The sequence below is a fragment of the Sprattus sprattus genome (genome assembly GCF_963457725.1).
Source record: "Sprattus sprattus genome assembly, chromosome: 2".
In the NCBI taxonomy this organism is placed as follows: Eukaryota; Metazoa; Chordata; class Actinopteri; order Clupeiformes; family Clupeidae; genus Sprattus; species Sprattus sprattus.
In genome coordinates this window covers 50,660,899-50,688,336 of record NC_137921.1, presented here as the reverse complement: position 1 = coordinate 50,688,336, position 27,438 = coordinate 50,660,899, and the positions used below count along the sequence as shown (strand labels likewise).

The following is a 27,438-nucleotide window of genomic DNA, read 5'->3' as shown; positions in this document are numbered from 1 at the left end:
AAAAAAAATGAAGAACATCAAAGAACAATGCGCCTTTTACATTAAGAACACTAAAAGTTTTGTTATAAAAACTAAAACGTACCCATCCTCCCGAGCCAGATCTCCTCCCATTCGCCGCATCACAATCACTAACACAACGCAGATGATGACATCACAGGGAATTTCCTGTCTGGGACCATCCACTTAACTAACATTGCCTTCTTCGTGGCTATGTAACAATCGATTGTGAATTGCCATCGACAAACAAATAAGGAAACAAAATTTCGAACTATTCACTCATTTATTTTTCTTTGGAATACCTCTCTGGAATCTCTAAACAAAACACCTTTATATTAATCTAATGAGATAAACACAATAATAAAAAAAATCATACAGAGGATTACCAGCAGATTTTTTACTCGTGACTGTGTGATTTCTTGTACACCACAAGCACATTTATACATTGAGGTTGAGAAAGTAACATAAAATCTGATCTCCAAAATCATCCACCTGTTGCAGACTTAATAGTAGAGATACAGAGAGAAAGTGCCAAAGTGCATCTGAATGTGCGTAAAAGACATCATAAACAGGGTGTCAACATGTTGTTGGTGCATTGATCATCAGTGTTCATTTCTAACAAAGTGTGTATTTATTACTGTGTACATTTAAGGCAAGACAGACATTTAATTTCAGACACAACACAATATAAAGGTCACTTAAGACCCTCTTGGATAAAGTGCTTCGCTGGTCTTCCATACAACATAGAACATGATTAGCATCATCATCATCATCATTATTATTAGTATTATTATTATTATTATAATTGTTATCATTATTATAATTTTTATGTTGCTTCACATTCAGAACAATCAAAACAGTACAGTCCAGTCCAGTCCAGTACAGTACAGAACAGTATAGTACTCTACATTTCAGTAAACTTCGCATTTTTAGATTTCTCCACCATTTCTTCTGGGGCACACATGTATTCTGGCAGCTGCTAATTCTGCAGTCTTTCTTGATAATCATCTGACCTGCAAAAAGTACAAGGAAATCTACAATAAGCAGATAATATTTCTACATAATGCAGACGGTGGCTATACAACCACTCCAAATCATTAAATAATATTATTAAGGAGTCAAAATGAAATAATACATATTTACGGCTTCTCACAAGATCTACTGACCCCCACTCCCTCTGATCCTTTCCTCTCTCTGCTAACTTTCACAAAACAAGATAAAATCTTGAAAATCTCTCTGACAATGTAAGTCACCATGGAATCGGTAATTGTTCAATAAAGCAAATACGTACCTGCACTGTGGAAGACAACAAAGACAGTTGGTGGACTTTTTGTCCACGCGGTAATGTCCCGAGTCAGGCAAGTCTTTGCACTCGGACATGAAAGCATGCAACTCAGAATCTGGATTGCCGTCTTGCTGTTGGTGCTGAAAGAAGTAAAAAGAACTTACTAACAGGCTCATGTTCATAGTAGTGCGTTATCAGAACTTCAACACATTTCTGCTATAGACTTCATGCTACAGACATACTGTGCAAGCCATAGAACTGCTGCTAGCTGTCCGATCCATTCAAATATTGTTGTACAACTCTGTAAGTTGTGTAGCCTCTTTGAAACAAACAGATCAACTAGCATGAGTGATTTTAAAGAAAATGTTGCCAGTACCTTAATGGTTTCATAGGTGTCTGTGATGAGGGTGATGAACAGACTGAGAACCATGTAGATGAACAGGGACACAAAGGTGTACAGGTAGACGCGGCTGTAGAGCCACACCATGTAGCTCTTCACCTGCATGTCTTTGAAGGTGGGGAACATGTCGTCTCCATTGATCAGGGAGAACAAGCACTCTGACACGGTGTTCAGTGTGCGGAACTGAAGCAGAAATAGCAGAGAGAACTATTGTTAAAAGAGACACTCTGTATGGATGGGTGGTGGAACTGAATCACATTCAAGAAGGAAAGAGTGTTCTCAGTTCCCTTTTTAAGTGTTACTAAAGTACAGTTCATAGTCGTAGCGGGTAGCTACAAAATATGAGTGAGAGGATGTAGGTTGTGGTTGAATCTCTGAATGAAGGGTGTCCGGTGGACTCCAAAGTCAACCAAATTCAACCAAAAATCCTTGCCTTTTCGTGATATGGCCCCAGCACAATCCATCCACAGAAGCAGTACCCTAGGTAGATCATGGCAGCACAACAGCAGAACCGGATGACGTTTGGGAATGCTGCTCTCAGAGTTATGATGAGAATCTTTCAAGGGCAAAAAGAAAAAAAAGACAATCACAGAATGTTGAAGATACCACTCAAAATAAATTAGCTGTTGCTCGTCAGAACACTATGTGATTTATTATTTTTGAGACTAGAGACTAAATGAACTAAATGAAAGCCAAGGATTGTCAGCGCAAAAAAATAAATCTTACATTGTATTTCCGGAAGTAGCCCATGTAGCGCAGACCCCCTATCCACACAAGCATGGTACCGGTCCCCAGTAGAATACTGCATATGTCGTAACTGGTCACGTCCTAATGGGAAAACATGCCGGTGGTTTAGAGGTGACTTTCTAGATCATCGCAAATCACAGTTACACTACTCCATAGCACCTGCCACTGACCTGAAATCACATCACACATTCTCAAAAAGCACCACTGTGACTGACCACCATCTTAAGGGTAAGATTACGATCATGAAGAGATTGTGTTTAATTCACTGATGTTGCTCTGTGACCCTATTCATCTCGTGATCTTTTTTTTCACACACACTTATGCACGTACACAAACCTCTTACCTTTATCTGGATTTCAATTTTTATGATGGAGCCGATGATGGTGAGTGAGTCACTGACAATGATGAGGAAATACCAGCCATTTATAAACTCCATTCGGTCAGACCAGGGCACAGTTTTGGCATAACGGGTGGCAAAAAAGTTGGTATACTCCTATGAATGGATGAAAAGGGGAACATTAGAAACTGTTCAGTGACACTTCACCGAATGTCTAAAAGTAAATTGCAAGTCATTATTGTTTAACTTGGGGAAAATATAACTTCTGTAAATGTCATATCAAAATGCAGTTGATTCCACACGGGATAGCCTCAGGATTATCTGTACATATGAGGGTTTAAGAGAACAAGGTACTGTTCACAGGCCTACGGGAGACTTACAAACTGCAGTTTTATTCCACTGACAACGGATCTGGAACAGAGAATCAGAGACGTGAGGCATGTCAGAATGATGATGGTGTCAAAGAAAAGGATGTAAAGAAGATTCCTTGGCGCTGAGTGAGAGAGAGATGAAGAAAGAAAGAAAGAAAGATAGAGAGAGAGTGAGAGGGAGAAAGAGATTGATTATTTCTTCCTTTCTTCAAATTAATCTGATAACCATTCCACACCATTTGGCAGGTATGGTATAGAAAAGAAAACATCTGGTTCCTCACATGTTCCTGTGACATTCCAGTCTTTGCATTCCTTGATCTCAACATCTTGATCCAAATCGACCTTGATTCTGCCACTGTGGGCATTGTTGTTGAAGGTGATCTGTTAACAGAGACATTTTTTTCCATTTATATTTAACTTGTCACATGTTAATTTTGGTTTACTAATGAGTCATAAACCATCGGACATTTGCCTTCTCTTACCAGGCATCGCCTTACAGAACATTTTGAAACCAACAACATGGTCTGACGTTTATTTTGAGTGTAGGAAACAATCGGCGTGGAAAACTCACGAAGAGTGGAAAGTGTGTGTTTGCTTCCCTTTTGCTACGCATGCCTTGAAATGACAAATTGCAGGAAGAGAATTTGTTGACAAGCCGGGAGGGTTTGTCAGGTGACATACCATTATATCAAAGTCATAGCAGTCAGGCAACTCGTGATTTTGGACAGTCTGCAGATTTATGGCTTTCAGTGTAAAGTTGATGTTCACAGCAAGCAGTCTGGAGGCAAAACAACAGAGTTAACACAGCGAATGGAGAAAAAAGTCTTTAAAAACATATTCATATGTGTATGTACACATGCAGCAACAAAGCTTTTAATTAGCCTGGTAACTTATTTACTGAAACGTTTCGTTGTACCTTTTAAAATCTAATGTGAGATTTGCTGGGTTTTTGTTCATGGGTGTTTGTTGAAAAGGTACTGCTGGATAGATTTCAACGCACTCTGGCAATGAGAAGAAAAGTTTAACTGTGAATGGACAGGAAAAGGGACACCTTCACAGATCATTAAATGGAGAACACTCAATGTTTTGAGTAAACCATTACCAACATCCACTCCTGCATCGATGTCAAAGGTCTCATTTCCAGGCAAAATGCTTCCATTTCTGTATGACTGTTGGCACAGGACCAGGGGTGTGTAGGTTTGGCCAGTCTTCTCGTAAGCATGGTTTCCCACGGAAATGTTCTGCAGGTCCGCAAACTATTGAAGAGGAAAGGAAGAACACACATTCTACACTATGTTGTGTTTGAACATGATGATCATATTCTCAGACTTCACATTAAAATGAATTACAGGCATTTAAATGACCAAAATAACACAAATTGAAGGCAAGAATTCAATACACATTGTATTTTTCCAAATGAAAAGCTATGATCATATCACTATGTTTGTAAAACAGATCTGCTTAATTAGTTATCATCACTTATCCATTACTTATCTAATGTTTAACACAATTTGCAGATATTTCAGAGTATCTACAATAAAGAGCCAGGTCTTAGTGAGCAAAAAAAGAAACTATCTAACTCACTAACGCATAGATGTGTTTGATAAGAAGATATTTAAGGGCAGAGAGCACAAATGCAATACTGTGTTATTTTATCTTGCATAGCATAATGATCTGCAAGGACCTACCTGTTGTATAACGTATCCAATGTGGTCATACATGTCTTTCTGTGTGTACACTGCATACGTGTTCGCACTGCCGTCAGTGTAACCCTTCAGGAATAAATGCCTGAATGTCATCAAGTTTTCCTCTTTGAATGTGACAACCATCTGGTTACTGAGTCCAAATGAGACCAGCTAGAACACAAAGAGCATAGTCAGATCGAGAAGATACAGATCATGTCAATAATTGTACCAACGTTGTGTAAATGCAATGTTAAAATGTGATTGTTTTAGACTGACTCTCACCTGAATTGTAATGATGGCAGTTTTGATTATTTGCAGAAGTAGTTTCCATGGCTTTCTTCCACGAGCTTTGTACTTCTCGCATGGGTTCATGAAGAAAAACTTGAGTTTCCTCCTAAAGCTCTCCACTGTCTTAACGTCCAGAGGTTGGGAATCTGACCAGAATGCAGGAGCATTCCCATTGGGGTCATTCAGAGGGCTGTAAGTAGGTTCTTCCATATCTGGAAAAAATAAGACATCTATAAAACTCAAAACACACACACACAAAAACAGAGAGAGAGAGAGAGAGAGAGAGAGAGAGAGAGAGAGAGAGAGACAGAGAGAGAAAGAAAGGAGAGAGAGAGACCAGACATGTAAAATCGTAAAACTGGAACTCAGTCTCTATCTAAATGATGGAGGTTCATTGTTGATTTAACTACAGCTCTTCGCTCTAGGCTACTGACACCTGATCCTTCTGAATTCAGCTGACCTAATTAGACGTGGCATAGCCTGCTTTGCAGGTGACTTCACCTTACCAAAACAGAATCCGTAGAAGACTTCAACTGCAACGTCTATACAGTTTCTGGAAACCGAATGTGGCGTAAGCTCTTTACAGTTTGCTTTGTAGGTGGTTCACCAAATGAATATGTCACGCAATGGACCTTATGCTTAATTACCTGAGCTTTGACCCGTGAAGTGCTGGATAATAAACTTCATCTCGCAGTCAGGTAGTCGATCAAACTGTTCCATGTTCAACTTGAACAATGAAACCAAACCTATTCCTATCGACTATCAATGCGTAGAAGAACTAGCAACACTTTGCAACAAAATGGGTAAACCATTAAGGCTGCACCATGCCCATTCAGTAGGCTACATCCTGCCCACACGGGGAAGACCACACCACTCACCGGCAAAGGTGTTTTGCCTCTAATTATGACAATCAATCACACGTCCACGCCACTGATCCTCTTCACTAGCCTACTCTTGGTCGTCGAACAACGTCACTGGTAAAGCGGCAGCCTTCTTTGGGGTCTATCAGACAACCCACAGATCATGAGTTCCCGATGTGATGTAGGCTTATTATATTCCATCAGATTTCAAAACAGTAGTTTGCCAAATAGCCAGTACCCGGGTTTGTAGGTCCCACTGCAGCCTGTTGAATATATGATGATGACAAAAAAACGAACGTCGTACGGTAGGCTACTGCCCTTAGGAATTGACAGAGCAATCTCGAGACAGGTGACTGCGGTGAAAAGTTTCGAGGGGCGTGTGTAAAAAAAAATTGGAGGTTTAGCTGTTGTGATTGGTGGACACCGTGCTCATCGTGGTCCTCGTAACTACTAGCAACCACCCTGATGCCAGAGACTTGTTTGCCACAGTAGCTAATATAGAGACGCAACTTGTACAGCCATCGTTTGTATAGAGTAAGTAAACTTGCCTAAAGATAAATGTACACCATCAAGTCATTACGGCGCTCATTTGCAGTCGTATCTAAAAATGTCCTTTGTTTCATAACCAGATAGACCTTCAAATTGACAACAGCAACGTTAGCGTGCTATGCTAGCATAACAATTATCATTAGCCTATATGGTCATTTGCCCTCTTCAAATGCATCTAACTTTGTGTGTTATGTAAGCGTAACTTAAATGCGAAATTGTTGCAGATTGATATTTATTTAGCGATATTTTGCAATTTGAAATACAATTCAGCCTGAGCGCTAGATTCGGTAGCTCACCGGTTTAACCACTTATAATTTTTTTTAGGTTAAATAGGTTGATGCAAGAGTCGAATTTGCCTTGTTTGCGGTTGAAGCAAGCTATTTGCTTTTTTGAGTGAAGAAGAATCTTGTTATGAGAATCACAAATTCTGCTGTATAATCAAAGCAAACCAATAAAATTACTCAGAAAATAATTCAAAAGTCCTACACACAATTTGTTTTTAATAATTTGGTCTGATAATAATTCCATTTTTAGCCTCATTAATTATATTCAGGGTTTTTGTCATTTCAAGCACCACTCACCGTAAGGTGGAGAACGTTTTGATAAATGTATGATCACCACTAGGTGTCGCTGTGTATTAACTTTTAACATCAAGTATTAACCGAGTGCAATGTCTAAACCCCTGAACAATTGTGTAACCTTAGTGTATTTGTTTATCTTAACCTCTAATTTCCTTTCATCTCACGATACTCTTGATGTTGCAGCAATGGCATCAAAAACACCAAAGAGCGCAGCAAGCAGTAAAGTAAAAAGTGAGTATACACATATTAAACACCATTCAGAGAAAGCAGAAAAAGAAGTTAACATTTGTTTTTAAAATGTGTTCTCCTCTCTTCTTCTCATCCTAGCATGAATAATACAAAAAAATTCTCTGTCATTCCTAAGCATTACCTTATTTTAAATTGTGTTTTTGAAAACACAATTTACAAAATAGATCATTATATCCTCTGGCCCTTGAGCCATGTGATCAGTAACTTGTTACTTCCTGTTTTGTATCCATACAGATAAGAAGAATGTTGCTGCATCTCCTGTTGAAAGTGTTGTTGAAACTGGTAAGACGCTTCAAGTTCTTTATTGAAACAGCAAATACAAAATAGCATCACATTCTCTCACATGGTACAGAGAATAAAAACAAGTATGAGTTGATGTGTATAGAAAAAAAAACCTGAAAAAATAACCTCCTTGAAAAAATAAATCTTAAAGTAATTTTTTGGATGTTTTCTTTACTCATATCAATGTGATTTGAGTCGGGCCAGTAGGTTAAAAGAACCTTTAGAGAACCTTTAGAGAACAACACTGAACATTTCACAGGAGATCCAGTGAACTGTTCATGTTTTCTTCCCAGCGTTGTGTTGTTGTGCACCAGTCCTCAACTCACCCCTGACACGTGGAGTGCACTGTGGGATCAGGAGCTGCCACTTTGATACACAATACTAGTTTCAGTGCAGTTGTATTGCTCCTGGCTCCTCTTCATTCGTTATCCCCATCCATTTTGGCTTGTTTGCCAGAGATCAGGTCCATGACAGTGAAATTGCAAACACATGTCTGGGAAAACAGGCAAGCATTGCGCTGGCTCACACTGACTGCCCTGTTTCAGCTAGCCTAATTAAATAGGTTCTTATGCACGTCCTTAGTTTGTTATTTCATCAACCATGACTGGCCATATCCCCTGGGATTGTATGTATGTTCTAGTATGGTTGCTATAGGTGCTGTCATAACAGCAATGCCTTTTTGATAACGGTAAATTCTGTTTTATGATGTACTGTACTATTCCGACAAGGGGGCTCACATTCTTCACAGTGCTCTGGTTTCTAGTTTTTTTAAATTATTTTATCCAGTGCACTTTTTGGTCATTGAACAGCCAGCCCTCCTCATTGTAAGGATGATGTCTATGGAAAGGAATCCAGCTTTGATTCCATCCATAGACTGGATGTCCTCTCAACTAGTGCAAGTTATTGACTACAATATGTGAGGTCATTGAAGGGTAGCCTGAGGTGAAAGCCTTTTTGTCAGATCGATGATGTCATGTAATGTTAACGGAATGCTCACCCTGCCCGACATGACATACGGCCCGCTCTGAGCTTCTTGATGTGAACCTCTGTATATAGTTGCAGTGCCTGTGGACACAGTGAAGGCTGAGTACGGGTATTTGTTTACAGGTATCTTTCAGTCTTATCTCTTCTTTGTCAGTTTGTCTTTCAAGATTGTCATTGTTTTTTAGCTTTTTTTTCTTCTTCTTCTTCTCGGTGGCACCCTCAAAACACACTTTTGGTTATCCACCCCCCTCTATTATGACTCTCACAAATGCAGACTGAAGCAGACGCAGACCAAAAGTGTATCTTTTTACCCAGACTTTAGTGGGTGCAACCTGATAGCGCTGTCTGCCCGGCTAAGCCCTTGCTGCTCGGCAGACGCGACCTCAAACCGTGTTTTGTCCTCGCTTGAGTTTTGGGGGAGAAGTCAGGGTCATGTGTTGTCTGTAGACTCCTTCAGTTGGACCAAAAGCCATTTGAGCTGAATCAAGGTAGAGAGAGACAGAGAAAGAGAGAGAGAAAGAGAGAGAGAGAAACATCCATTGGTAAAAAGCTGTGAAAACCTTAACAAGAAGCATTCCTGGGCGGGACATGACCCTGTGTCCTAAAAGAAACAAGCTTTTGAGGGTATAGATAACCACTAAAAGCAAAAACCCTTTCAGGCATTTTAAAGGTCCTTCAAGTCTTCATGTGTTTGTGGTTAATATTGGTGTTAATATCATCCACACTTTATTAACTTTAATAACTTTATTCATTATCTTTATGCATTACACATTACCTTTATTCAGTACACACTATGAGAAGCCTTAGCACAATAGTATGTTCCTGTGTTTTGGCAGCTCGTCAATGTTGCCATTCACATATGGATCATTAGAGCTCCAACCATTGCATACACAGCACTGCACTTCACTGTGTCCATACCATCCTTACATAACAAAAGTGTTGTGTGTCAAGTTAGTAGTCCAGTGATGATGTGCAGATCCTGGTGGATTAGAGAGGAGCAGAACACACACTCACACAAACACACATACACACACACACACACACACACACACACACACACACACACACACCCATCATGACTACTGCCCTGCGAGGATGCACTCCCTGCAGCAAACCTCTGGCAAAGCCTTTGAAGAGGGTGGCGAGTGCCAAGAGTGCTGTAATTATGCAAAGCCCTGTTCACAGGAGCGTGCTGTGTGTCAAGAGGACTGTGTTTAGGTCCGCATAGGAAGCCACATAGACTACAGTCAGTAAAGGGGGTCATCAAGAGTGCCTGTTTTTGTGTGTGTGTGTGTGGGGGGGGGGGGGGGGGGGGCGTTCACCGTAAGGCCATCTCACAAGGTTGTTATGGAAGAAGAATGCTGTTGTTTTTTGCCTGGTGTTCTGGGTGAAAAAGAACCTGTGGTTTCAGCAGAAGGCGGCTGGCTCTCTATCCATCTAGCCTTTGATCTACGAGGAGAGCGGCGTCAGAATTAAAGCGTTGGTCAGCAGGAGTGTGGAACAGTGGAAGACTGCGGCTCTTATGTCTTGGGGTGTGAGGTGGTGTTAGATTGTGCTTACGCATGAAGCCAAGACGAAATGCAACACCACTCTGTTATAGCGAAGCGCTGTGTGACTCAAAAAGAAGTCATGAGCTATTCCATGCCTGTTCTGCAGTCCAGTGACACTAATATGGGATTGTACATTTGATGACTCATTTAGCTCTCTGACATCCTTCTAACCCCCCACCTCCCATCCCCACTCCTTCCAACCACCCACTGTCCTCTCTCTCCGTCCCCTCTCCGCAGCGCACCCCGACGACATCTTTCCCATGTTGCTCACCTCGGCCACCCAGGAGCTGTTTGAGTGCCGCGCCGACGAGGACGTCACCGGCGACAACCCCTACAAGCTGCTGAGGAAGGAGGACATCGTGCAGGACATGAAGACCCGCGCGGCCGTGTCTGATTTCAGCCCCATTAAACAGGCGGTGCTGGTGAGCTGTCAGGCCTCATTGTCGAGGAGGACAGAGAACAACAGTGTCCTGCCATTATGATGTATGGGCCAATGCTTAGGGCGGTCAAGTCAAGAGGGGCCAAGTCAAAAGAGCAGTGGTCCTATCGCAACCACACCCCGTACCTGCACCATTTGAGTGTAATGAGATCTTGCTTGTCTATGTAGTCCCCTCACCCAACCTAACTCTCCAACATGGAAGCCCACAATGTCATTTAGACATAGAGTTAAGATTTGACATAATCACTGGCGTCTGTCTTGAATTGTCTGTAGTCTCTTCTGGTAGTCCCCTTGCCAGTTGTAAGACTTACTTTTTCCCATTAGTTGTGGATTTGTGCCATATATCTAATTGGGGCCAGAGCTGAGGGTATGCCCATAACAATGTCATTAACTCATGATCTCTGTCTCTCTGATGTCCTTAAACTGTTCTCACTAGGACTACCCTGAGGAAGAGATGCTGGTTGTGTTCGACAGGGACTTCACATATGGACAGATGTTCTACCTAGTTATCACAGTGGAGGCGAAGGAGAGGCATCTGCGGGTAGGGCAAAGTATCACTTCCTGATGATCTTAAACCAAAGACTCTGAAGACTCTGTAGGACTCTTGTGACCATTATTTTCTTCCCGTTTATTCGTGTGTTTTTGTTGTGTAAATGTTACGGCTGTGTTTTGTGTAAGAGTCTGGCGATATAATACGTTATAATGATACTAGGGCTTTGATTCAATGTATTGCAATATACTGCAATACTGTGAGCAAAGTAATGCATTGTGATTTTTAAACTCTTATTTTAGTAAAGCTGCTATAGTATAAGGGACACCACCTAAAATCTGAGTAAAAATAAAAAGTTTAATTTTTACCACAATCAGGACAGCGGAATCTGAGATTGCATTTAACAGTCAGTGTAACATCCAACGTCATAGCACTACTTTTTGTGTTCTGAGCACACTGTCTGAACCACTGTCTGCCAGGAATCTGTGCACGTGAACTATTCTAATCGATGCAGTGTTTTTCAGAATCAATACCACTACACAAAACGTAATATTGCAATACCCAAATGTATCAATATTTTCTTGCACCCCTTAGTAGCATCCACCATGTTGGGTAAGCACAACTTTCATGGTTCATGCTGTGAGATGAAATGTCCCTTTTTGTTTTCGGTTATGCTGTCCTCAGCTCTCAGAGCCGGAGAAGGAGAAGGCGAAGGCTGAGGAGAAGGAGGAGGAGGGAGAGGAGGACATGGTGATGCCAACAACTCCAGTGCCCCGGCCATGGGTGTCCCTGGGCAGCGAGAGGGAGATAGAGGAGGAGACTTACACAGAGTCCAGGCCCAGGGTATGTAATAAATAAGATCACAATACAAAAAATTACATAGAATAGGTCTAGACCAAACATCCACTCTCATTGGTTGGCCTGTGCAGACACCCAGATTTACTCCCATACATCATCTTACTCAAACTTTTTTGTCCAAAGAAAGCATTGTATGGAACATTTGGGGTTTTGTAGCTCACCATCTGATTTTCTTTCTGTCTTTCTTTATGTCTCTCTCTCTCTCCCCCCCCCCCCCTCTCGCTCGCTGTGAGTGTGTGTGTGTGTGTGTGTGTGTGTGTGTGTGTGTGTGTGTGTGTGTGTGTGTGTGTGTGTGTGTGTGTGTGTAGATGAAGTATAAAATCTCCAGAATAAGGAGGGAATTCGGAGCTCCAGTCATATTCTCTGACCGCAATGCTGTGGAAACCAAAGATGGGTTTCTGGAATGTGTCTCCTACCAGGACAAGAGCTTCAGCTTAAGAGAGATGGAGAATAACAGCGGTACACAGGCCATCCCCAACGTGATCTCCGCAGGCACTCAGACACAGTGGTAGGCCCTCAGTAACGATGGCCAAAACACGAAGGCCTCAACTTTGAACAATAATTGGTTATACTACCACACTTGGAATGAATGAAAGAATCAATTCTGTGTATTCCTCAACAGTGTGACAATCAAGTTCAATCGATTTCAATAGCTGAGAATTTGCTTCCCTAGGACGTATCCAAAGAATATGTGCACCCAGTATGAACCCAGGGAGTTCTCAGAGGAGGAGAAAGAGAACTGCTTGCAATCTGAGAATCTAAAGAATTTCGTCAAGTCAGTAGCCGTAAGGTAAGATGCCGCCATGACTGATGAAGCCTGTTCCCTTTCCAACTAAATTATTCAGTGTTCTTCCAAAGCAACTCCTCCCCCCCCCCCCCCCCCCTCCTCTTCTCCTCCACCTCCAGGCACTAAACCCTCAATCCCCCGAGACCACACCTCAGTTATCTTTGCTAAACTTTTCTCCCCTTTGAGCTGTTTCATCTATTTATAATGCCTGTGTCCTCTGTCATTTAAACCTCAGTTCCTCACTTTCAGCAGTCAAGTCAAAATGGAACATTTTCAGCTTAATGTACCCTCGAAAAGTTTAACAAAATGATATTGTTAAGGCCTTATTTGGGATTTATCAACAAAAGATCTTGGTGACTAGTAACATACTTATATTACACACTCCTCTTGGATATTATGGATATTATAGCCTCTGTGTCAGTACTTTGTCCTATGGTTATATTTTGAGGTCAATGTTAACTCCAGTGGTATGTTTTAAGGTCTAAAATGTTTTTGTTGGTCTTGCTCTTGCTGGAGATTTGAGCTGGCCATCCAGCAGAATGAGATTATGGACGTGTTCTTTGATGACTGGATGGCTCTGAGCGAGGAGGACACTGGCCTCGGGTGCAAAGCTGACACCCACCTGAAGGAGTACCAGTCCTTCACTGACCTGCACCACTGCAAGGACAAGACCATCAGCCACATCAACTGGCACCCCACCATCACAGGTCAGCCCCCGTACTGTAGTAATGCACTTCTTTATCGGGCCTCTCTTTGGAGATTTCAATCTCTTGCATTTCAGTCCCCGTCATTACTCTTCAGCTGTCAGTGGAAATGCAAATCTGCCCCTTGCATGTCAGTTTTATGCCCCTGGAGCCCTGCTGCGAATCAAATGAAGCTATGTCGAAATGTGAATTTATTTTCATTTGCGAATGAATAGCATGGGTTCAATGCGTAGCGGTGTGGAAATGTGAAACATATTGACGGAAATAGTTCAATTTCAAACGTTTGTAGTCACCCAGGAAGCCACTGGGTCGTTATGCAGGGGAGAGAGAAGCCATCCTGCGCCTTGCAGTTTCTCAGTGATAAATAAGCCATTGAGAATTTGACTCTCGATCATAAGTGACAGTTGGCAGTGTTGTAGGTTGTGTAAGGCCACATTACAGCACTTGCTGACTGGAGGCTTTTGCAGGCGAAGTGATATTTCATTTCTCCAGAGGCTGAGTAGTGCTCTGCAGTACAGCAATATTACCTGTAGCTTTAGACTCATTACAAGGGTAAATGGAGCAAGCTCAGTGTGTGTGTTTGTGTGTGTGTGTGTGTGTGTGTGTGTGTGCGTGTGTGTGTGTGTGTGTGTGCTCTTGCATCTGTGTGTGTATCTTTTGTGTGTGTGTATGTGTGTGTTTGTGTTCTTGCATCTGTGTGTGTGTTTACTTGTGTCTGTTTGTGTTTGTGTTCTTGCATCTGTGTGTGTGATTGCTTGTGTGTGCGCGTGTGTGTGCGTGTGTGTGTGTGTGTGTGTGTGTGTGTGCGCATGCGCGTGTGTGTGATGTGGTCATGGCAGGGGTGATTGCGGTGGCCGTGGCGGAGAGGCTAGCCTTTGAAGAGAGGATCTGTGGCTCCACTAAGCTGGTCCTAAACCCTTCACTCATTCTCTTCTGGAGCTTCTCTGATCCCATCAACCCCCAGGTATGTCAAAATACCCCCCTCACCCCCACCGCCAACCCACACACACACACAGACACACACACACACAAACACACACACACACACACAGATCTATCCCCTCCCACCATTTAAATCCACACTGACAGCTTACAACTTTTAATTCCCCAGTCCACCCAACACGAGGGTTTTCATAATGAGAGAAGGCTTTAAGAGGTCCCAACAAGGACTTTGTTTGGGGGACATGAAAAGCCTCAGTTGCAATAGTATAGATAGACAGGCAAGATGAATTATGGATGAAGGAAACGTTCAAATATGTTGAAGTAGGATCGTTTTTGAAAAGCACATTTTCAGAATCTTGTGCCTCTTTTGCTTGTTTTTGTTCTTGGTCTTAGTACTCCTACAGCTGCTCAATACAGTCAACTCTAGATGATCTTACCAAAAAGAATAAGCAAAGTACTTTGAAAACAGTATTACGTGTCAAAAATAAATGAAATCCGATGACTCAAGCGTCTGTACTTGAAAGAATCTTGTGCTTTGAAATCTAATGCCTCTAACCAAATGTGGGATTTTTTTTCTCCCCCTCTCTCTCTCCTCTCCTCTCCTCTGTCCTCTGCACAGTTGATGCTTGAGTGCCCAGACGATGTCTTCTCCTTTGAGTTCTGTCCCTCTGATCCAAATATTATTGTTGGCGGCTGCATGAATGGCCAGGTGCTGACACTCACTCTCGCTATCTCGCTCTCTCACTATCTCTCTCTCTCTCTCTCTCTCTCTCTCTCTCTCTCTCACTTTCTCTCTCTCTCTCTCTCTCTCTTTCTCACACTTTCTTTCTCTCTCACGCTCTGTCTCTCTCCCCATCCCCTCTGTCTCTCCTCCTTTTGTACTTCATCTCACTTCCTTGGGATTGATATTTCTACCAGGCCTTTCATCTACACCAGAAATAAAAGAGACAGTACAGAATGTTGTCAAATGTAAATATTTCTAGGAGCTTTTATTCACCTCTCAGCCTGATCATAAGTTAACTCCATGTTTTTGTTGGATAACATATGTGTTGTGCTGATTACTGTTGTGTCGTGCTGACAGGTTGTGCTGTGGGATATCTCCGCCCATGTGGAGCGACTGCAAGGAACACGTACTGGAGGAACCAAGAACATGTCAAACGACACAACAGCCTTAGTAGGTCCCTCCTCCATTCACACGACAGACTATGTGATGAGAAACAACTACTCTAGCACAGCTGCCACACATCAAACTTCATCAAAACACCTGCAGTCCCTATGACCCAGCACAATGGCCTTTTCATTTACTTATGTAAACCTATTAGGAGAGCCCTCTAACATTTGCTCAACATTTTTATCAGTTTGTGTCAATACACAGCAGTCACGGGGTCCCCATAAGGTGTCATTTCTGTTTCGGAGCATTGTTTGCCTCTGGGTTTGCCTGTGGCTTCAATTTAATTATGTTTACCGTACTTTCGACAGTTTGACAGGATCTGGAACGCTGATGATGGAGATTGAACAGTGTGTCCCCAAGAGGAATGTTGACATTGTGGAACTCTGTTAAGGATGATGCTGATGAAAAAAAAAAAGGCTCTTGTTAGATTTTGTGTGTGTGTGTCTATGTGTGTGTGTGTGTGTGTGTGTGTGTGTGTGTATGTCTCAGGTCTTACCCTTTAATTACTGGTGATGGTCACTGGCTGTTTATGCTTCTGCTGCCAGTACTCGTAAGCCATTCTGCTGCAGCTGCCTGCACCCTCTCCTTCATTGTCCCTGTGTACTCAGTAACCTCTGCAGTCAACACCTCCAACCCCCTCACGCAACACACAGCTGTTACACAAGCCCATTCTCACGGCCACGGTCAACCAGACACACAAATCACACATGCAGACACTTACTCGCACACACTCACACCGCCAGACTTACTTATACACACACTGAGCATATAGAAATTGTAGACATGCATACATCTTCGCTGTGTCAGAAACAAACACCAGTCTTTAACTCAGTGAAGGACAACTCTCAGAAGCCCAAATGCTTGAGGCAACCTTATCAAGGCCAAGAGGTTTACACTCAAGGCCAAGCCTGTTTAAAGGCCTCACTGTGCAAAGCAGTACTGTGGAAAACAAAACAATGCCCTCCATTATGGTCTCCTGGACATTGAAGTCCATTTCCAGAGCTCTTTTCCATAAACACGGCATCTTAAAAATCTCCACTTTCTCTCTCTTACTCACTCTCTCTGTCTGTCTCCCTCTCTCTCTCTCTACCTCTCTGTCTGTCTGTCTCTCTCTCCCTCTCTCTCTCTGTCTGTCTCTCCCTCCCTCTCTCTCTCTGTCTGTCTCTCTCTCTCCTCTGAGCGTATGGCAGTATGGAGAGCAGCTGTGGGCCGGCGAGGCAAGAGCCTGTTGCCTGGTGGAGCACTGTAATCCCTTTGTGTTTGTCTTCACAGCAGGGCTTCGAGGACAAACAAGAATATGAAACTCCCGTCGTGCGCTACTGTGCCGTCTCCAGCATAGACAGCGGCCACAAAGCACCAATTACTGACATACAATGGCTCCCGGAAAGCTTCGAGGTACTCCGGGGTTGAAGGTGGTGGTGGTGGTGGTGGTCGTGGTGGAGGGCGGGGGGTGGGGGTTGATTGAAGTCCAAGTCAAGAGGGCTCTTTTGACAGGTCGCAACCATTTTCATGCTTTTGCATTAAAGATTGTAGGCTGACAAAGGGATTTGGTTTTGTTTTGTTTTTGGCTCCTCATGAATTTTTCATTGAATAAAATTGCTTTGTGGGAGTAATCTGTCCATGTCACATTAAAAACAGTTAATGCGGTGCTTTGAAAGGAACCTGTTTGTTTATATTCATTTGATTGTCGCTTGCCAAAGCGGAAGCCCTAACAGGCCCCCTGTCCTCAGAGAGTGCAGCAGGAGGCAGGCAGACAGCAGAGCTCTTATTTACTGGATCTGATCTTAAGTAAATGCTTTAAATGAAGTGCCTGACACAGCACGGGGAACTCAGTACACATTAGGGTGCTTTTAAGCGTTTACACCTAATTTAAACAGTGATACTGGAGTCACTTGAGTTAGAAAGGGCCCGGTGTAAGAACCACTCTCTTATCACCCTAAAGATTTCTTTCCGATCCAATCTTCTAATGTCCATTTGGCCCGAAAGCCCATCAGTTTGAAAAGCACTTTAAAAAGAAAAAAAACTAAACTGGCTAAACAACGAAGATTGCCAGTAAGATTTACTGTAAAATGATTTACTGCGAGACAATATCAGTGGGGCTTGGCCGTAGAGGTCAAAGGTTAAACAGATGATTGACATTCGATGAACAGCATGCCGATGGCTGGTTACGGCACACCCTTCTGGAGGGAAGGTCAGAGAGGACACTGAGTGACCTCACCCTGCTGTAAATGTGTCTTCTGTATTGACACCCCATCACTGGGTCTCTGTGAAGGCAGGTAGTATTCCAGCACAGTGGAAAGCCATAGAGTTTACAGGAGACTGGGTGTGGGTAGTGTGTGTAGGTCAGTTGCTTTGTGTAAACACATTGCCATTATGGGAATAAGACTTGTATTTGTTCTGTCAATTCTAGGTGTCCAGAACTGGAATTCCACTGGAGAACAAGACCGGTATCTGTGTGCAGATTGTTACGTGTGCTCCAGACTGGTATGATCACCTCATGCTTAGTTAAAAAAAGACTGTATGCGTAATATGGATGATATCTATGCCTATATGAATGTATCTACGGATGGATGTTCGATATAAAAAAATGAAAGCTATTCTATAGGATAAATGTCACTTGATTAAAATAAAATGTACAATTGCAATTTTTTACAATGTTTTGAATTCATATTTATGGCTTCAGCTACACATAAAACCTGCAGATTGATCATAACTGTTAAAAACAGTTACAGTTTGATAAATTGTTGATCATTTGTCTCATCACACTAGTTGTGTGATGTTCTGGGACATCCGTGTGCCAAGGGTGGCTACCAAGTCCCTGGGAGAGAAGAAGCAGAAGGAGGAGGAGAGGCCGATGCACAACCCCAACGGCGCAGTAAACATGTTCAAACACCTCGACCTGTCCTGGAAGCCTCTCATGAAGGTGCACGTGTGGCAGTAATGTTGTTTTCTCTGTACAGACAGCAGATAAAAATGAGGCCCAACAGAAATCAACCAGCGTCTTTGTTAAGGCCACTGATCCCCTGTCACCAGGGTTCTCGGACAGTGATTGACACTCTTTGATATCTCTTAGGTGTCCCTGCCGAAGATTGACACCAGTGGTGAATACAGCCCGCTCAAATTTTGCCTGCGATACAACACAAGTGACAGCCAAGTGGGTAGGTCAACGATGGGGTGTCCTACTCTTTTATTCTATAAAACTCTACACAACACTAATGGACTTACATTGTCGTGTGTCACTCTTAACAAGCACGTCCTTGACTTAATAAATGATCTACTTCTAGATCGTTCACTGTGTCACGTACAAGGAAGTGATCATCAAACCTCTCTCCATCTCTCTAACTCTCTCTCTTACTCTCCCTCTTTCTCTCTCTGTGTACTTGAGGACAGGAGTTGTGTCCCTTTGTTGCTGTGATATGCAGCTAACCTCAGGAACTGCAAAGGCAGGGGGTGGGGGGGGTGGGTATGGAGGCAGAATCTCAGGTTTCCCCATGGATGGATCAGTGATCCCAATGATCAGCAGGCCATGGCTGCCTGACAGCTCCCCGTCTCTCTGGTTTCATGGCGTCTTATTAAGGCGATAGCTCCCAAACAAGGCTGCTCTAAAGCAGAGCCATTAGACTTTGTTGACTGTCAGCTGTTTGCAATAAGCTCCTGGAGCCAAAAGATGTCCTCAGAAGAGGCCTGTCTTTGTTCCTCTCTCGAGTGTCCTATATTAATGAAAAATAATAGCGAGGTCATGAATTTAATTCATCCATTAGAAAAAAAAGTGGTGTGTTTTTTTTTTTTTAAAGAAGTCACGTAGAACATTGTTCTACAAGGCCTCTCTCTCCCTCTCTCTCTCTTTCGCTCTTTCTCTCACTCATACACCTCTCTCTCTTTCTCTCTTTCTCTCTCTCTCCCTCTCTCTCTCTCTCTCTCTCTCTCTATCCCATCATGTCCCTGTTGGTTTTAGTAATTAACAGGGTCAGCCCCCCTGTGGCTTCCAAGGTGACAGACTGAGAAATGAGAGCTGGCTGGCCCGGCTGCTCTTTGGGGAGGCTACTGACAGTGCTGGGGCCTAATTGAAAAGTGTGACATGGATATGTGTCAGATTCACAGCCTGACAGCACCACTGGCCCTGTGCTCTGTGATCTGTGATCTGTGCAACGTTGGCTTCGCCATCTGACCGCTAATTATGGTGGTTTATGTTGGGAGTTGGATTTATTTGTGTCTCTACACAGAAACGATATAAGCTATACTTCTACACATCTACATTTTTAATCAGGAGAAGAAGGAAGAAAGAGCGAGACAGAGAGTGCTGTTATTGGATCCATCTCATAGATAGTTTACTGATAGTGGGCACTCTATCAGCAGTCTGCTGATATGGAGGCGCGTAAGTGTTCAAATTTACCCTGGCTCCAGCGGACAGTCGTGCGTTTGTGAGGCAGTGGGACCCCACAGGTGTTGCCCCTGACCCTGGCCTGCCATCTCTGGGTCAACACCCTGGTCATCCCAACGCCCTGCCCTCGTCCATGCATCGATGGCTGGACAGATGACTGAGCTGCTGGCCTCCTCCTCCTCAGCCCCCTCGGTCCCCATCTCCCATCCTGAGAGGGCTAAGAGTCTGGGAAGAATTAGATCATAGAAACAAGCACTCTTGGTCATTTGCTATGACATCTGTCAAAATAAATCATATAGACATATATCCTAATATATTATACCATAGGCCTGCTATTCTGTGCAGCACTATGCTATGTTAATACTATTGGTGCTAAATTAAATATAAATTCTTTATCAGTGGTTTTGGGAATTAGTGTTTTTTGGTAATAGTCTTCCACATAATACACTTAAATCATACAGTATTCCTGTTAATGTATTTAAACAGCCATAGTCCATCCGACCTCTGAGGTGCCTGACTACAGTCTTCTTAGGGTTCCCTCGGCTAAGCAACTCAAACCTATGGAGGATATCTGTACCAAGTTCTACGTCGGAACAGAGGTGAGTCATTGAGCAAGAACCACGAAAACATGCTGTTGACGCACCTCTGTGCAAGCTATCTTTCCCAGGAATCTTGTGTTTTGAAGATGATCCAGATTACAATGCTCATGAATGGGATGGTGTGTGTGTGTGTGTGTGTGTGTGTGTGTGTGTGTTTGTGTTTGTGAACTACTGTGAAGATCTGAGAACCGCTGTTATCTCTTTTGGCTTCAGGATGGAGAACTGGTGTACACAGACTGGAAGATGGAGAAGGATAATGACTCTGGAAAACTGTTTAGTAAGAGGAGAATATTACACTATCTATGGACAAATGTAAAGTCCACATGTATTTGTGACAGTTCTTTCTCAACATTGAATTAGGTCATTTCTGTGATGTTGCATAGCAGCCACTGTACATCAGCATGTGTAATTATTCTTTAACTATGAAATACCTAGCTAGTGGGGATCATTCAGTCTTGTTCGAAAACCACGTCTGCCTTATCTCTCACCCTTAGTCTCTCCCCGAGCGATGTGGTTGAGGTTTCCCTCCGTGCCTCATTCCATAGGGTTTTTGTTGAAGTATCGGCACAGATAGCCACCAGGGCCAAATTAAATCCAGTTTTAGGATGACAGTTCCTGGAAACCAAGCACAGCAATTTTGAGTTAATTGCTGTGGGAGATTAAGTCTGTTCCGTCATGTTTATTCTGGCAGGACTTGTGCATTTGATTATTCAGTAAATTGCACATCATGTCGTGGGGAGTGGGAGGATGGATTATTGTTTTTGCATTGAGAGGAAATTGCCTTGTATAAACCCCATATCCGTCAGGGTGGCTGCTGTGCAATTAAATCTGATGAGTTGAAAATATTTATAACCCTTTGGCTAACTCTGCTTTTCACAGTGAATATTAAAAGCTTCTGGCATACAGCAAAAGAATATGAGTTACCAATGTCAGTGGTATACACAGACCTGCCAATGTCAGTGGTATACACAGACCTGCCAATGGCAGTGGTATACACAGACCTGCCAATTTCAGTGGTATACACAGACCTGCCAACCTCGAGCATTTTGTGTTCCAACCACGCAATTCTTGGTCAAAATACTGAGGTACGAAATGGCAGCTAAAACGACGCAAAAAAATCAATCAATACCAACCTATACCGTACATTTATTTAAACTTGGACCAGATGCTACAACCTTTTGCTTGTGGTTCTGTAACCCTCCCCGACCCAAAATAGTACTCTCACTCACTCAACATCCACTGGTACTACTACACTGATACTTTATTATCCACTGAGGCTTAACGATTGCTGAGGTATAATGGGAAGTGGGCGGGGGAGTAATATTCAAGCACATAAATGAGCGTAATGTTAACCTATATACATCACTGTAGTTAAACTCATCACTCCTGTAGCTAAACTCATCACTCCTTGTCAAGAATATATGATTGTAATGTTTTCTTCATAGCTGATGTATTATGTTGAATAACTGGATGATATGGCGGTGAGTAGGGAAATGGCTGTGTGCAAAGCCCCTGCCAAACTAAGACTCCCCTGGCACTCAAAAACTTTCTTCAAGGTTGTCAGGTCTATATACCCAAACACCTATAGTACCCTTTGGTGCCTTTGCAGAAAGGGACATTCAGGTTAAACCTCCAGAGCTTCTCCTCTTTCCTTTTCTTGTTCTTTTTCCTTAATTCTTACTTTTTCTCTCTCTTTCAGGTCCCAAACCCAGCCACCGTTACATCCTCCACGATGGCCTGGTAAACACAGTCCGTTGCTCGCCGTTCTTCGAGGACATCATCTTGACTGTGGGAGGCTGGACGTTTGCCATCTGGAAGGAAGGAGTCATGGTAAATCCACAGATGTCAATATTACGCGGACTGCATTGCAGAGTTCAGCAGCGGTCTTATTGAGTGTAGTGTCCATGTGCACAAAAGTGCTTACACAAGTGCTGACTTCTGTGTTCCATCATCACCATCACCAACCCATGTAAAGCCTTTATTGCTACGCACGACCTTTCCCCGATTCATGCTTAGGTAGATGTAAGTTTGTCTTTGGGGGACACTGGATCTTATTCACGCAGTGCACAGAAACGGATCTCAAGACTGACTGACTGACTGACTGACAAAGCCAAACGGCACAGATTTATTTATTTTTATACTAGTTCAAATGATGGCATATTTTATTCCATAAAAAAATATTTCTTTATCTCTATATGCCAGGTTCTTTGTTTCTTGTTCGATCTCAGAGCATCCCTGCATTCAATGTGGGATCACACTGATGTCTCAGAAGCGGTAGGGTTTCCACTGCTATGGTTCGGCAGAGGAACAGTTGACTCCGCTGTGTTACACTTGTCATGTGGGAGCAGAGCGATGATTCGACTTAAACTTTCTGAGCATAACGCATCGCTCATTAATGCTAGTTCAGCATATTTTAGGAGATTTCAGGCATTCTGATCAAGTGGTAAAGTTCTTCTTTTGAATGTTTGCACATGGTGTGCTCCTTGATGTGTAAGGCCAGCTATGCACTTTTCCCTGGAAATGAAATAGTTTTCCATCATTTAACAACCACTTTTACCCGCTCAGACATGTAATGAATTTCTTCACGCACAGTATGCACTGCATTTTAAGGGTACTATATAATGCATGCAAAACGTGTGAAAGACAACATGTCTAAGCACTGGCTGAACTTATTCCCAGTGTATTATCCTAGTGGCTTAACCTAACCAACTCTCAATGGTTCAACTCTCAGGCCATTAAATAGGTTGAACCTGGGACCTGTATCTACAATACGCAGTCGCAAGGGTCTATTTCCTGTGTCGGTGGAACTCACTGTCTGCGTACTGTATCTGCCGTTCACTTGGTTTGGATGTGCATGCATGCATTTTGTGCACTATTTTGTTGTACTTCTAGTTTAAAAGCACATTTGTCATTTGTCATTTGTCATTTCACGTAGAAATAATCATGCACAGAACCCTAACATGCTTCCTGAGATGTTTGTGATCTCTCGGCTCTCAGGTAGGTCCCATCATCCTCTCCCAGTGGTCCCAGACCAGGTGCACCAAAGGCTGCTGGTCTGGGTCTCGGCCAGGGGTGTTCTTCATCGGGAAGGAGGACGGCAGCATCGAGGTGTGGGACCTGCTTGAGAAGAGCCACGAGCCCTCGCAGGTCCAGAACATCTCCACGGCCCGGATCACCAACATCAAGCCCTGGATCGTCTCCTGTGAGCTTTCCCTTATGACCCTGCTGACACCAGCATGTTATACACATGAGGGCTTCACTAAGTTTAAAGACCATTCAGATATGTTAGAACATATTAAATACATGTCTCTTTAAATTTCTGCGTTCAGTGTTCAAGTTATAAAACACAGTTATATTTCATTTGTTTATCTAACTCAAACAGCAAAGCAGCATCTTTTGGCTGTCTCAGACCACTTTGGCACGCTGCATATCCTGGAGATTCCCTGGACACTGCGAAACCCTTCCAGCAATGAGGTGTGTGAACAATGGCTTATCTCAGTACAGCAAATTACCCACAACTTTACTCTGGTCATGTCAGTAACAGTAAGAAAATGCTTGCATATCTCAGCTGGTAGAATTTTTCGTCCACACGCATTTAGCATTTAGCATACCTACTGGAAGAATGATATGCACTCTACCATGCAGCATGGTAAGCCTAAAGCTGAAACTTGGGCCACATTTAGTGAAGGTTACTGCTTTCTCCCGGTGCAGAAGCAGAGCATAAGGAAATACTTCGACAAGGAGGTTGACAGGCTAACCTACTTTGAGAAGAGGCAGACGATGAGGATGAACGAGAAGAGAGAAATGGAAGCCGAAGAACTAAGGAAGAAGACGGTGAGATTTGGAATGGCTCTTACTGTTCCCCTGGCCAGGGCAACTGTTTGCATTTGGTTATAAAACCATAACTGTGCACTACCTGAGTCAATAGGAAGGTCAAAGTGTCAACTTTATAGTGCACTTGGCATTTAAGATATTCATAATATGTGTTTAGAAATATGAAAGGTAAACAGGTTTTTGTGCTGCTATTGCGCAATACTGAGCAAAAGTCATATAGGCAGTATATGATCAGACCTATAACCTGAAGCCTCTGTCAGTGAGGGGAAAACTGAGCAGCAGGTGACAATATGCTGATCTCACGCTGCTTTCATTGTGTGCGTGTGTGTGTGTGTGTGTGTGTGTGTGTGTGTGTGTGTGTGTGTGTGTGTGTATGTGTATCTGTTATTATCCTCACACATGCAGCAAATTTGGTTAGCTGTTTACTGAGTCCTACCCAACCTCAGAATGCACTTTGTATCATCGTCAGCATAAACAGAGTGCTTGGGCCTTATCAGTGCCCCAGTTGCCTCAAATTAATGTTTGCAGAGCAAATTACAGTGAATGTGATTCATCCCTCACAAATCTTTTTGAACACTGATTACAGCCCGTCTGTCACGCTGTTGTTGTACTATATATCCACATGCTTTTCTGTGACATTAGCATCACAGAAACTCAACAGCCTCCATTGTGTGGGTGTGTGTGTGTGTGTGTGTGTGTGTGTGTGTGTGTGTGTGTGCTTAGGGTACATTTACAGGCAGTATATCTATAGGCTGTGTATATGGTTATTGTGGGTAAGGATATGCACTATGTGGTTCTGTGATCCGGGATGAACTCCATTGCAAAAATATGAGGAAAGCTTTCACAGCAAGTCTATGAGGTTGTCAGCTTGCTAGTTTTCGACCAAAACTCCCTACTGCAGCTTTAAACACGAGCATATCAAATGAAATCCAGCTAAATTAATGTTTGCAGAGCAAATTACAGTGAATGTGATTCATCCTTCAAATCTCTGTTTGCATACTGATTACAGCAGGTTTGTCACGCTGTTGTTTTCATTGATATCCACATGCTGGAAAAGGGTGACATTAGCCTCACAACCCAACAGCCAGAGGTTTACACTCTGTGCGTTTGCATTTAGAGCAGATTAACAGGCAGTATGTAGGCTGTACATTATTTTTGTGTTGCTTAAAGCAACAGTATGTAACAATTTGCCACTGTTTGAGATATGTTTCATAGGAAAACTAGTTTTGATATCATCAACATTGTTTTGATGGTATATGGTCATTGTGAAGGACAGATAAACGCATGTCATTCCACTAGCAGTCCAGGGTATGCACTATGTGGTTCTGTGGTCCAGGGTGAACTCCCTTGCAAAACTATAAGGAAAGCTTTCACAGAAAGCCTGTGAGGTTTTTGGATGGCTAGTATTATTCCAAAACTCCTTACTGCTGCTTTAAACACGAGCATATCAAATGAATTCCAGCTAAATTATATCCGAGCTACAAAGCTGCAAGGAGGGCTCCTTTCCCGGCTGTCTGTCAGAACAGCCTGTTTTTATGCCTCCTGGGTACCCTGAGGATGTTTTCCCAGATTTTCCCTGATGAGGCAGTGGTAAATAGAGACAGAAAAAGGAGTTTGGTAAACAAACGTTTAGACAGCCCCTCGCCGCTCCTTTTTTCCCACTAAAGCCAGAAAATGCTTTGTCATTTCTGTTTGTGTTGCTATGGAGACAGTGCAGCCCCGCACCCTCCTGAGTTTGTCTTGAAGACAGGTGCCTGCTTTCAACTGATGGACTTCCCTGTGCTCTATCGATCTGAGGTTTGTCTTTATTTTTTTTTCTTTATTATTTGTTGTTTCAGCAACCTGTCGCGCCAGAGAAGTCAATGGAGCAAGTAAACGAGGAGGCCCAGAAGGAGTACGAGGCCTACTTGGCCATGGAGAAGGTCATTCTGAAGGACATTCTTGAACACAATTCTGACATCTGAAACTCTTCCACTGTCGAACTCAGGCACACACATACTCACGTCCACACACACACACACACACACACACGTACACACAAACACACAATCTCCCTCAAGTTTCCACTGGACCTGCTGCCTTGTGTAAAAAATATATGTATCTTAATGTATTGTTCCTATAATCTAGCTCAGTGTTATTGTATATGAGATTAAAAATTAATTAGCTTTTAATGAATTTTCTCAAACAGCCTTCTCAAATTTCTCCCTGCACTGCAAATTATAAGTCATCGTTTTTCGGAGCTGATATGGGTTTTTCGTTGGAGCATAGGATCCGGTTACTTGCGACAGTTCATCATTCGGTGTGTTTGCTAAGAGAGCTTCCCCCTGACGCTGTAATGAAATACGTGGTTAATATCGGAGAGGCCCTGCTTGGCAGGAAATCATTTCACGGAGGTTTGGTTTCACGGCCGTGCGTTTCAGCTGCCTAACAGAAAGTTATTGACCACGTTGCGCACGTCTTGTATTGATTCGACTCATCGATCTGCTCGACAGTGCCACAGAAAGAAAAACGCCTCAACAACAAGCCAGAATGTGAAAATAAGTACGGCTGACTTCTTGGCAAAAAGTTTTCAAGGCATCTTGTCATTTGCCAAGGTTGTTTCCCTTTCTTTCTTTCCATTTCATGACGCCGACTACGAATACATTGTTGTGAATATTTACAAACCACACATCAGCAACAATATAAATGCACCATTTTAAACATTACCTTCTTTGTGGGCTGGGCTGGACTGGGGGAGGGTTTCCATGCAGGCAGGGGGTGTGTGTGTGTTTCCCTGGCAAAGAAATGAACAGTGTCAAACTAAAAGAAGAAAAGGGGGTGGGGGACTGTGTGTGTGTGTGTGTGTGTGTGTGTGTGTGTGTGTGTGTGTGTGTGTGTGTGTGTGTGTGTGTGTGTGTGTGTGTGAGGCAGTCAGTCCATTTCAGTTCAAGAGTGGGTAAACAGTGGCACACTGAGGTGCGACAGCCGGTGGTGAATATTAAAGGAGGGAGAGGTGGGAGGGGCCACTGCATTATGCAGGAGGCAGCTGCCTGTTGCCAGGTTTCACTCAGTAGGTCAGATGCCATGAT

The 27,438-nt window shown here is 43.0% G+C and overlaps 2 protein-coding genes across 2 annotated transcripts; one reads left to right on the top strand and one right to left on the bottom strand.

Annotated features, from left to right (window-relative positions):
• Positions 1-976: 976 nt before the first annotated feature.
• On the bottom strand, positions 977-5,830 carry mcoln3b (mucolipin TRP cation channel 3b; the record flags this gene model as incomplete). The annotated part of the gene is made up of 14 exons (XM_080833067.1): positions 977-1,010; positions 1,289-1,422; positions 1,659-1,865; positions 2,116-2,238; positions 2,409-2,510; positions 2,773-2,922; positions 3,147-3,259; positions 3,419-3,518; positions 3,819-3,915; positions 4,054-4,138; positions 4,240-4,393; positions 4,826-4,993; positions 5,105-5,322; positions 5,758-5,830. 14 exons carry the CDS (start codon positions 5,828-5,830, stop codon positions 977-979), a joined length of 1,758 nt encoding a protein of 585 aa, XP_080689193.1.
• A 1,455-nt stretch (positions 5,831-7,285) lies between these two features.
• On the top strand, positions 7,286-26,334 carry dnai3 (dynein axonemal intermediate chain 3; the record flags this gene model as incomplete). The annotated part of the gene is made up of 22 exons (XM_080833409.1): positions 7,286-7,331; positions 7,584-7,631; positions 10,403-10,587; positions 11,041-11,145; positions 11,779-11,937; positions 12,261-12,460; positions 12,626-12,742; positions 13,256-13,446; positions 14,283-14,407; positions 15,005-15,094; positions 15,467-15,559; positions 16,829-16,951; positions 17,967-18,040; positions 18,326-18,479; positions 18,630-18,714; positions 20,424-20,536; positions 20,750-20,813; positions 22,236-22,366; positions 23,534-23,738; positions 23,919-24,010; positions 24,248-24,370; positions 26,209-26,334. The coding sequence occupies 22 exons, from the start codon at positions 7,286-7,288 to the stop codon at positions 26,332-26,334; spliced, it is 2,649 nt and encodes an 882-aa protein (XP_080689535.1).
• Positions 26,335-27,438: the final 1,104 nt, after the last annotated feature.